At 39.3% G+C, this 12,682-nt stretch overlaps 1 protein-coding gene across 2 annotated transcripts in view; it reads right to left on the bottom strand.

Moving 5' to 3' along the window:
* The window catches only part of LOC114881279 (probable serine/threonine-protein kinase dyrk2), a 166,576-nt gene that overhangs the window by 103,727 nt on the left and 50,167 nt on the right, over nucleotides 1-12,682 (bottom strand). For both annotated transcript variants that reach the window (XM_029198022.2, XM_029198027.2), the window contains exon 2: nucleotides 9,843-11,763. In XM_029198022.2, the coding sequence (XP_029053855.1) occupies nucleotides 9,843-11,420 (1,578 nt within the window). In that variant the 5' untranslated portion in view covers nucleotides 11,421-11,763. The remainder of the gene's footprint in view (nucleotides 1-9,842; nucleotides 11,764-12,682) is intronic.

Raw genomic sequence — 12,682 nt, 5'->3', positions numbered from 1 at the left:
TTAAACAAGAAAATAATACTTTTTACGAAATTTCATAACAAAAATTATACTAATCCCTTTACAGATCCTTAATTTTTCAAAGTATAATATAATAATTAAAATTGTGTCATTAAACTGATATCTAAACCTCACCTGAACAAAAATGTAAGTCAAGCTTGTACATTGAAATAATTATAAACTCGAACCTGTGCAAGTACAATGACCCTACTGTAGAATGAACCACTGTGCCAAGGAAATCCGCAACGGACAGATTCGGTGCAATATTTGCATTTGTAATGTACATGCAGGTGTCAGATAAATGGTATAGAGAAGCAAAGACGCCAGCGGAAGACAAAAGCAATTTCAGCTGTCCTTTAATCCACGTACAAGTCACGATATCAAATGTGATAAGATATCTAATCCAAACATTTCTATTACATACAGTACAAAACTGTGGTATCACAAATCAGTATTATCCATAGCACAAATTCTTAAATTTGTCAGATTACTTTTAAAAATTTGATTTTACATTTTTCATTTATGTTTGCATATAGAATCATCTCTGATTTACTGGTAGGTAACCAACCTATCCCAGCCTGTATAACTAGCTCGCGAACAATATCAGCCCGTACAATAGGGATCTCTATTACGGTTTAATCCGGCCGTAGGTTCGCCTATCTTTGTTAAACGCGTAGGAGAGCAAAGGACGGTTGATCAGCGTAACAGCAAATTGCAGCCGGAATCTAAATCTCACCGGTACCCACATACTCACCTGAGGAACTACGTACTTGTACCCGCATTCCCGATACAAATGGATAGACTGATACTGTGATTAAGTGGCGCGGTGTCTCCTGTTCACGTGCACTCGCGAGACCGTGTGCGAGGTGAGAGTGTGTACACCTGCGTTGGTACACGCACTCTACGTGCTCGATTAAGTCGCGATTAAGGTTCGATTCACAACGCTATGGCTAATTGCTGCGATTATAATCAACACCAAAGTATTTTCATCTTTTAAGATCATTTTGTCTGCCAGTGATTGAGGTTTGGGGATAGACAAGTGGTACTCGAAAAATGGAACCGTTTCATAGACACCTGAAATTTTATGTAGGTGACCACTGTATTAACTAATTAAGTATAAATGGTATCAATAAATGGTATCAATTCCATTAGTTAATATTCAGGAAACGAATTGCACGATAAGGAAAGTACACCTTTAGATTAGATGTACGTATTAATTAAATTGCATTAATTAATTCGAATCGTACTACACGGCAGCTTGCAATAAAGCTCCGCGTGTAGTAGATTTCTAAGCGATTCGACCAACGGGGAATAATAAATAAAAATAAGAAGGCTTAAGCTTCGAATGAATGTCTCATAAATGCTATTTGACATTAATGTTATTAAATAATTATTCAAAATTAACCTATTTGATATGCACAACATGATTTGATGAGAATAAATACGATAATAACTGGCAGGAATTGATCAAAAACATATTTATATACCTGTGTGATTGTAATTAAGATAAGCGTTGTGAAACAGCTTTAACGAGGAGACCCTCGGTGATTTACATAGAACATCGCACATCGCATTATTTTCATCGTACAAACAAAGCATCTTTCTTCTGTGCAAACCGAGACCCGACCACGTGTATGGAATTCCGCAAACATGCGGGCGACAACACCGAATATTTTCGCGCGATTTTCATTTAGATAACGATTGTATGATTCTCGTTCGGTGCTTCGTTCCATTCTATAAACTAAGAGACGCGTGTGTGATTTAGTAATTAAACGAAGGAATAAAGTAATTCAAAAACACGAAATTTTTATTGCAATAATAATGATAACATTATCTTTAATAATTAATTAATTGAGTTTTCAAAATTATTGCGTCGCATATTAGAATCATAGAATATAAAAGATTACTAATTGTGTAAGACTGATATGATAACTGACAGAAATTGTAATTAATATTATAATTATTAATTAGATAATTAATTAATTAATTAATCTCTCTTTAAATTCATCAGAATTTTATTCTGTTGTAATATTCATAAGCTTTGCTCGTTTTTAAATAAAGAAAAGTAATTAATTTTTCCGACTTGTATAATTTGCAATTTGAAAAAATAAATTAATTGGTGGTGTCATCTTATCGGATTGAGATGCAAACTGAGCTCGGTGCTGGTAATACAGAATTCTGTAAGTCGATACCAGAAACGATACTACAGAAATCTGCTGCACCTGCAGTTGCGAAAAGAAAGTAGATAAGGTAAACAGCATCTTACTTCGGAAAAGAACCACAAAATTTAAAAATTTCCAATTTGAATCATCGAATATCCTCAAAAACTCTACAAAAGAAAAAGATAAATTTCTTAAGAGTCTCAATCCTAGAACTATCAAACTCGACAAAATGATGGAATTAAACTTATTTTTCTTATTTGAAATTAACAAATAAAAAAATAATTATGTTCCAAATATCAATTTTACCATTGTCAAAAAAATACTTCATTTACATTAAAACTCACAAATAAATACATTTATTTTTTCCTGCATTTTCCCAACGACCCTTTGAAACTTTTTCACATCCCAGGATAATGAAATTCGTCACGGGATCACCTAGATCCTAATCGCTAAATAAATTCTCGGAAAGATCGTATCAGAGGACGGAAAAAAGGGAATGTCTCGAACGAACAGAACATTAATAACACACCCAATAGGCTTTCCAAATCAAAGCACAATTATTTTCGCGGCGACTTGAAACAAGTTTTGACGAAGAGTATTGCAGGACTGGTAGGACCTCCTCGTCGCTAAACTCGTTCTTATTCATTTTCTTTCTTTTCGACCATCTAAGAAGGATGATACTGGTTCTGCGGTTTAGCAAGTGGAACTTCGGCTAGTCTCATTTATCAGATGATTAACGCACTGACCGCAATTTTAAAAAAGTCTCAAAAGGATATTTCCCTCGCGTGGCTTGCCGACCGAGCGACTGCTCGCACGAGCGTGCAAATTTCGCTCCTTCGTCAGACGAAAGTCTGACTTTCCTTCCATCTCGATCTTCGATCAACCAAATATTTTTTGCTTTTATGAAAATCATAGACAGTTAATTATAGCCTACTGTTTATGATTTATAGCCTACTGTTTATGATTTATAGCTCTTAATTATATGTTGCTGTGCATATAATTGAATTAAATAAATATGCATAGCTTTCTTTTGATTCCAAGGAAACAAACCTTTTAAGAAACATTTTCTATTTTTTGTTTTTTTTTTTTTTAGTAATTGCTATGGAACATGTACACTGCTAATTAATTAACCTGATTATATCAAATTTTTTTATAGATGAATGCATAATATTCTTGTGAATCTAATAATAATAAATATATAATTGAAATTTAATTGCAACCTTATTAGGTGTACAAATTAATTATGTGTCTTTTCCTTTTCTTTCAATTGAAGATTTATGTTTGAAAAGTCATGATAAGTCTAATTATTATTGAAGTATATGAAGTTATTGTTATCATATTTTCGCGCCACTTTTCAAATATAGAGTAGCGCGGGAAAATATTCAAATTTAAAATAGTAATTAAAAAGGAGTAACGCTTAAAGCACCGAATTAATTTGTACACCGAACAATATTAATAATGTTGAAATGTTTAGGTAGTCATTTTTATTAAACCCTAAGCTTTAAACTGATATATCATCTATGCTATTTTGCGATACCTTTGCCATCAAATTGTCAGACTTTCTACGTTTCGAAATCCCATTTGATATGCACCAACCTAATAATTCCCAGTCGCAATGGAAACTTTTCCACGCGAAAACATTTAATATCGATCAAACTTTCTAACCATCGAACACATCACTGTGCATATTTAAAACGAATCCTCATTTTGCCACTTGAATCATTAATTTTATGGAAGTAATTGAAATCTTGCCGCGTTTCTTCGTCGGCAAATGTATGAGTCAATTTCGAGTTTCTCGCGGGAAGAACATAACCACGTGCTCGAGATCCGGTTTGGGCAAAATTAAATTCGCGGTTAAGTACCATCTGTCCAGACGTGGAAAAAAATCTATGGTCCTCGCAATCGAAATTTACGACTCGCTTATGGAGGGCTAGATCCCTTCTCTCTGTGAAAGCGCTGAATGTGTAAATTATGTTGCACGTTAATGGCGATGAAATTATATTGATAATTTTTAACCACGTTTTTGTAACATATATGTACACGTAACATTTGTAAAACTATCTCTATAAAATTCTCTTATATAAATTGGAGAAATTATAATAAAAATGTTCTTGATTATCCGACTCATAAGGGTGACATTAAATGAAGTAAAATTTTGTTAATTAGTAATATAACTATGCGTTTAAAATTTATAATGTATTCTATGTTATAAGCTGGAGTCTGCAACTTTTATTCAAAAAAAGAAGACAATCAATTTCTTCATTAAAATCAAAATTTCTAATAAATGATTAACCACCCTCGTGTAAAGTTTATTTAGTGCATTTTGTGAGACAGGTAAATTATATCAAAACAGAAGAATGTAATTTCATTCAAAGCACAAAAGAGAAAATTGAAAAATAATAAAAGGTCATCGAACGAGTCGAATTTAAAGGAACTTAAGCAAGCGTGGAGCGAATGGAGAGAGAGAGAAAAAAAAGGGTAGAGTGGAGAATGAGGAGCACAAAGGCAACTTTCCGGCCAGCAGGCCTTTAAGATGGAAAACGTGGTACGTCGTGCAGAAGCATAGAATGGGCAGTGATGGCTCAAATGGTCCGTATTTCAATAATGATAAATCACCCTGGTTCGACGCAACGACAGACACGGCCGGTTTGAAGATCTCACCGTGAGATATCACCGTCAGGGGTCTATCTCGTGCCTTCTATCTTATACGGTCCTGTCTCCTCCGCTGCCCTACAGGACGTTTCAAAACCGATCCATGAAGGAATCCCTTTCAGAAGCGTTCTCGAATATGCGTTTACTTTGATCTGAGGCTATCGAAATTTGTATCTTGATTCATCTTATCTAATCTTTCTTGACACGATATTTTAACCTTAACACACATACCTCTTTCACAATGTTGAAATCCTTCAAGGTGTAAGAATGAACGTACGTGCTTTGATTCATTTTTTTATGTCAATTGAATACCAACGCATATTATTTTCCAGTGAAAGGGTTAGCCCTAGAAAGACCGAGCCTCACGTAACAATTCATTATAAAGCATCCCTTTTTAATAATAACTAAAGTAAAATCATATCTTCAGTACTAATCTTGAAGACATAAGTCCTCAATAAATTCAATAATTCAAATATCGATATGTCTTACTCTGCCAGTCAACGTGTTAAGTTGTTAAGGGTGCAATTCCAGACACCCTTGGCTTTCCCATAAAGAGATCGCCTTTATTTGTCGAGCAAGGGAACGGTCCCTAATAATTTTCCAACCTTCTCGCGGAAGCACATCCATTCCCCGCTCGCAACATCCTACGTGCACCCATAGGCCGTGTTTGCGGCTAGGGTGCACGACTCGCCGCGAAATCATCGGCGAGATAACTGCTACATGAAGATATTGTGTTTTGATGTATGCGCGGGTGGTGGAGGATTACTCGGGCGGCGAGCGAACGCGAGTACATCCTGAGAAGGCTGAAAAGCAACGAATACAGGATGCGGGATCGATGAAAAGGACGCATCCCCCGGTTGACTGGCAATAAAATTCTACCGTGTACCGTGGGAATTTTTCTACCAAAGGATCCCCGTTACTGTCTCGACGCGTTGCTGGAATAATCCGCGTGATGGATGGAAACTTCGACGCCAGGCTATTCGCGAGAAATTCAATTCCGAATCAATGCCAACGCGACAATCACACACCGGGATCTTTCCGCGATTTGTACCGCTATTCTGGAAGATAACCGCGATAGGTATTGTACGCGGAAGCCGATGATCCTTTGCAGAGAAACTGAGAACGAGTATCGAAAGACGTTTCATTTGTGGTGAATTGATTAAGTTGTTGCTGCTTTGAAGAATCACCGAGGCGTAGATTGGAATATTGGATCGCGCTGACTGCTGCATCGAATTTATCGGAAGATTGTTAGAGGATCGAGAAATTGCGACTTGACATTTATATGAAGATCGAAAGATGTTTACTTTTAGCTCGGTCGAGTGGGTGAAACCTTTGATGTACTGAATGCCACGTCAGGTCAGATGATTCAGTGGCCGATTTCTGTCCAAATATTTCCATCTTATTTTTAGTCGTACGAAAGAATTTTGCGTTGTAATTGAGACAATGAAAAGTCTGTAATTTGCAAAATTTGTTACTTTTCACGAAAATTATATCCAACCATCAGTTTTCAATCTAGCTACCCAGCAGTTGGGAGATCAAACACAAGGTCGAAACGTTTGAGAATGGAAAAAGGAGTTTTCTGGCAGGGCGTTAGTGGACTCGAGCTTTTCACGATCGTTCACCCGTTTATTTTTGATCGTGCATTAAAATAACGCCTTTCCTTTCGGCCTCACATTTGGCGAATGTTTTCGACTCTCGCGACTGCCGCATACCTGATTCGCGTTCTTTTCTCTGGCGTTTGCACTTGCAACCATCCTCGCGAGCTTTTGCACGTCATCGTGAGTCGAGCAACCCGCTCGTCAAAATGTTACTTGTCGTGTCTCGAACTCATCTTCGACCCTCGGCGAATAAAAAGCTCCACCAGAAAGGATAAATTTCGTTTTTTTTATTTTTTATTTTTTGTTTCTTTCGTTAACCGCCTGCTCGATCGCGGCGTCGAATAAAAATCCACTTGAGAAATCGACGATAATGCATCAGGGGATGGAGGCAAAAGGAGCAACAGCGGTTGATTTTTTTTTCCAGGGTCTGCAGGAGATTTAACCGCGACACAACGAACCACATTGTGCCGTGGATGGAAAAATATACTCGTCGAGAATAACTCAAGATAATTGGATATTTTAAGCGTGTATTCGCGACTTAAGGTCAATGCAAATCGCGGCCGCAACTAAGGAAAGAAGATAATGCGGAGAGGTGAAGGACGCGAGCGTTTGTTCTATTTAGATTTCAATATTCCAATGATATTCTACAAGTTTAACGAATTCAATGATTCATTTAACCCTTGAACAGCAAAATCTGAGTCAATATAGACTTAAACTCACAAAACATACACAAAGATATTAAGTTACTGTTAAATGTATATTTTTTAAACGAAACACTTTCAGATATTCAAAGAATCATTTTTAAGGGAACAGCCCCCAATTTAAGATTGGGGCACTCTCCATGGTCCGCTGTTCGAGGATTAAATAGAATCCAAATTTCGTGAATGTTTTTCCTAATTAAAGGATTCTAATACCAAAATATGGAATAAAATAACAATTTAAAGCAGTGATTGTGAGGGATATCAAAATATTATCTATCATTATTTACCATCTTGCCAATAAAAGATGAAAATTCATGCGTACCCCTAACAAAAAGGGTTCCTGTGTTTGAATTGCCTTATAATTTCGATCTAAGAATAAATTTAGATGCCACGAATAAATAATGGAGGAATTTTAAGGGGAGAAAACGTCAATCGAGATTCTCGCATGCAGCACGCATTCGAAGCGTGTCGCATAGTTCGAGAAACCTGAAATCCTGCGAATTTAACGCCACATTCCCCGGCTGGGAATAAAAAGAAACTCGGTGCTAGTAATTTGCCGTGGTAGACGTTGAATTAGCGGCAACAACGGTCTACGTGCCTCTCGACAGACCGCTGGAAGTGGATGTCTGAACCGGATGCGTAGGTTACGCGTCCCTGACCTAGGACGTCTTGATATTATAGAGAGAAAAAAAAAAAGAGGAGAATCAACGATACGGTTGATGAACGATCGCGAAAGAACGGGGGAGTAAAATGTTCGAAGTTACGCGTCGCTAAAATCCTGACAACAAAGAACCAGCTGAGACAAATGGGTACAACGACACACAGCCATAAAACGTTACGACTCGTTTCATTAACACGTTGACTGGCGCAATGAAAATGGCGATGTATGGTACGACACACTTTAATGAGAATTATTAATACACTGACTGGTACGATGGAGCTGTTAAAAGTTTCATTAGGCAAGACTTTTATTTCGAAGAAATTTGATATTTCATTTTTGTAAAATTTCATTATTTCTATTACTCTTCGTCTAAGGTATCTAATTGGGTAGGTAGAAAAATTTTGTAACCACTAGAGCAATTAACGTGTTAGCCTGTTAACTAGATCATGCAGTGGCCACGCATCCCTGATAATCTTATGGATTTTATATTTTTAACCCTTTTACTGCGCACTTTGTACGGTATCGTTCAGAAGTTTTGAGTAGTTACTAAATTTTTACTCAGGCCGAAGAAAAATCGTAAAATAACATTAAGAGATTTTTTTAAGTATTATGTCAAATGATAATTTACATAGTAATTAAAATATTCACTTACTAATTCATTAAAAAAATAATTATATTAAAATAACCGAGTCTGAATTATTGCAAAATATTCAAAAAATTTATGCGTAGAACTAAATATTTTTATTAATGATCATTAGACAAAACCACTCGGATTTCAATCCCCGTATAAAATCTGAAAATTTGTTTAAATATAACAACTGTCTAAGACTTTTGAACGATAGTGTACAAATGCATTATCTAAAATCGATAATCATAGCAGCAACAAGTGTAAAAATGAATGTGAAAGCACGGCTGTATAAAATTCACCCCTGAAAGTATCGAACTAAATAACGGATAAATTATTCATCCAATCTTAACCCTGACAAAGAGTGACAAATAAATTTGATTTCTCATACAGTCTCCCTTTCGATCGCTTTAGACCCTGAAGAAACACGTGAACGCGGGTCTTCCTTCACCCTGTTAGCCGTATCACGAATGTTTGAATTAGGTTGCCGCCCCTGACCCCTTATTTCGCTGATCGTGCGGTTGTATCGAACGAAAGCCCGTTATTCTTGGGACGCGGTAGGGTAGAGAGTGGCGAAGGAAGTCGTATTTCTATCCTTCCAGCATCTACTCTATTATTAGTAACCGCTGCAACGTTGGCGGACGGTTCAACTGGATTTCCGTTCGATTTTAAACGGTTGCCGTACCCTCGTAGCCGGCAGCGAGCCGCGATTACGGATTTTCAGCACGTACTTGTGCGGTAGCGCAATTTTTACCCCTTGCTGCATCGAACCACCCCCTCGTGACCGGGAAACTTTCACGCTCGTGTAAATTCGTGGTTCACGACTTCGAACGGTGCAAACAATATTGGCACCACCGTTCAAAACGTGCCGCGCGATATTTTTATCGCTCTGCCGCGACGCGTCGCGATATTTCAAGCCGGGTTCGTTGTCTGAAACGTTCCAAACCGATTACGCTTGTATACATCTTCGACGAGATTCAAATCGTTCGAGTAGTTCGAGTAAAAAGAATAGGGTAGCGAATAGGTTCACCACCACGTCAGAATTATGAATTTAATTTAATTAAGTAACTAAGAAATTAAGTAATGTAAAACAGCTAACCGAAGTATCGTATTAACAAATTAATTTTAAACATCTTTTATAACCCATTTGATCACGTGGCGTGTTGATAGAAATAGCCACGATGAAATAAAATGAAATAATCCATAAAAATGTACCCTTATTGCAAAAGAGTATATATAAAAGTAATTATAACCTTAACCTGGATAAATGGAATCTCGTGTAAATAATTACTTCCTCAAAAAGTTATGAAGAAAATGCATCGACAAATATACTGTACACCCGTCACGATTTCGAGAAAATCCCATATACCGAAAAGAAACACGATAAAATACGACGTATAGGTACATAATATCCCCTTGGATGTATTCCTCTCTCGGAGGACTTACCTCTTCAACGAAAGATCTCTGGTGCATAATGGTGCAGCACATTTTGCACTGGCACACGTCCTTCTCTTTGAAATTCTCACCCCTTTCTCTGTCCCGGGTGGTGACCTGCGGTGGCGGAGGCGGCACTGGCGGCGGAAGAGGACTGGTCGCTACTTCGAGGCTATCCGAGCTCGAGTTATGACGTCGGGGCGGTGTTATGTTAGTGACGTTCCCCTGCGAGATCTGTTTCACTTCCGTTGATCTTCCATGATCGTTGTTATTGCCAGACTTCGAGTGAGACGGTGACAAGTATACGTTGAGCATACATTTATTCGGCTGCGGTTGCGGTCGCAGGAAATCATCCAAAAGATAAAAGCTTTGAGCTCTGCTTGATCTCGTTGAAGTGGCTCGCGTCTCATTGCCCGTCTGTTCAGTTTTGCATATGCTTTCTCGATTCGTTCTACCACGACACTCGTCGTCGAACTGGTGTCTATTCAGATGTCTCTCGTCGATGTCCCTTTCGATTGACTCAGCGTTGTTGTTGTCTTGGTACAACCTACGGCTGACCTTCGATCTTCCAGAAGTCTGACCGAATTCCCCGTTTTCTCTATATATGTCCCGGCTGACTCGAGACACACGGGCGGAATAGGAGGTGGGCTGCTGGTACCGCGTCGACTTGCAACTCGTGCCACGGGGATCATCCCGGAAATGCTCGCCCTCGATCATGGACACGCTCATGTTATGGGACAGCGAGTGTTGAACAGCGTGCGAACCGTTGCCCGTGGGAGCCCTTAGCAGGGCACCGAGTGATCGCCACTTCCTGTCTTGCTGTCCGGTAGAGTTCGAACAGACGGACGATCTGGTCCACTTCCTTTCGTTGCCAGGCGACGTCAGAGCCCCGTTGCCCACGGACCACTTCCGGTCGTTCGTGGGCGACGTCACCGACGGCCACTTTCTTTCGTTCGAAGGAGATGCCATGGAAGTGCTCGACCACTTTCGCTCGGAAGAGGAGCCAACGCCAGAAGTAGTAGAGCCTAGTGTACGATCGGCGGTGGAACCGTTCAATTGATCCTCTCGTTGTCTGGCTTTCCACCATGAAGACGTCGAGGTGAATAGTATCAAAGCGCCTCTCAAAGGATTCTGATTCTTCGAAGAGCCAACTTTTGGCGAATGATCACGGTCCTTCATCTTCAACGAACATTCTCTGTAATTGGTATCGCACTCGCGATCGCTGAACGCTGACGCATCCCGGTCCCACAAAGCGTTCTTCTGAGCAGCGACTTCTTCTTCGTAATATAATGTGGCGTTCGTGCTGCGGAGACGGGGTCTGATCTTGACGAAACCATAATCGTTGCTGTCTTGAATCGACTCCAATGCCTCGATGCGATGCTGAACGGTGCCGGTCGAATGTTGCAGCAAAGACGTCTGACCGGACGAGTATTGATGATGACTTCCGCTCAACTGCAGGCTCGGCTGCTGCAGCAGGGTCGAAGTCCTCGCTCTGTGCCCCTCGCTGGCTGTGCCACGCTGCAGACAAGAGAAACTCGCCGAGTGTCGCAAGCTCGAGGGTGGATTTCCCGGCTGACTCACTCCCAACATCTTTCCTCTCTTTGATATATTCAGTCTTTGATCTCGAAAAGCAGACAAAGAGTATTTTTTTTTCTTCTTCCTTTTTTCTTTTTTCGATCGGTGTGAAACGACTATCGAAGGACGGCTCACGGACGGAATAATTTTGTTCACTATCTCGTCATTACTCTGGCAGTGATCTTAATCGATGATCCGTTCGATAACAGACTCGCTTCGAGGCGTGAACTTCTTTGTCAGCGACGATCGTGCTCTCGTGCACATCCTCTCGATACGATTCTCGTGACAGGCTGTCCCTGCTCGCTACATCCTCGTTCACGATGCCTTTCGTACCGTACGTCGACGGTTCGTACGAAATCTGGAACAGAAAGTAGGAACAGGATAGGGGCTAGCAACTTAAAAGAAAAAACAACACAACGGCTACAACAAATCGAGGCGTCGAAGCACGGTCGTGAAAATAATGAAATGATTAGCGATGCCGGTGAACGAAGGATGATGAAGAAACGACTGTTCGTGGTTCGTGGTACGTGGCGGTGAATTATGAATGTATGACCGGTGTGACTTGTAAAGATTCATCCGAATGAAAGGGGAAAGAAAAAAGAGCGAACAGAGGGAGTCGAGGTGATTTGCCGGTGATCGGTGAAGGATGAAGGTCGTTCTGCGGCCGATGCCTAAGGCCAGGCACCGGGACGTCTACTGAAATACTCTTCGAAAATTCGATTTCCCTTTACCTTCGAAGGAATACCCTCTGAGAGATTCCATTTTATATCTTCACATTCAATAACGCCGTCAGTTTCGAAAAATTTTATCTTCCCTTTGCGTACAAGCCTGCAAACACACCCCAGGCTAATAACAATTTTTTAATTTTTAATTCCTTTACACCTACCTTCTTAAACATCAACACAATTTTACAAATATAACTATGCAGCCAGAGCTTTTTCTTTCTATTTTATCTTGAAAATGCATGGGGTGTGACATATTTGTACAAAGAGAGAAGATTAAATAATTTTACCCTTACTAAGTTTATATGAATTTTCGAAGAGTATTTGAAAATGAAAATGAAACTTAATGAATCATGTACGAATACGACTATGTTTGTATGAAAATATATGTACGTTCACAGCGACATGCTTTTTAACAAAAGACAGATACAGCTGCGTTAAAAAAGAAGCACGGGATATACAAGAACGTAAAATGAATGATTTATAAAATAATCATAAGGAGTTACAGGGAACGAGTGAAAATAATTCAAGGGACGTCTACGATGCTACTGGTTT

This window comes from Osmia bicornis, chromosome 4 (assembly GCF_907164935.1).
Source record: "Osmia bicornis bicornis chromosome 4, iOsmBic2.1, whole genome shotgun sequence".
Taxonomy (NCBI): Eukaryota; Metazoa; Arthropoda; class Insecta; order Hymenoptera; family Megachilidae; genus Osmia; species Osmia bicornis.
Note: the sequence above shows the minus strand (reverse complement) of the source record. Positions and strands in the feature narration are given on the sequence as shown.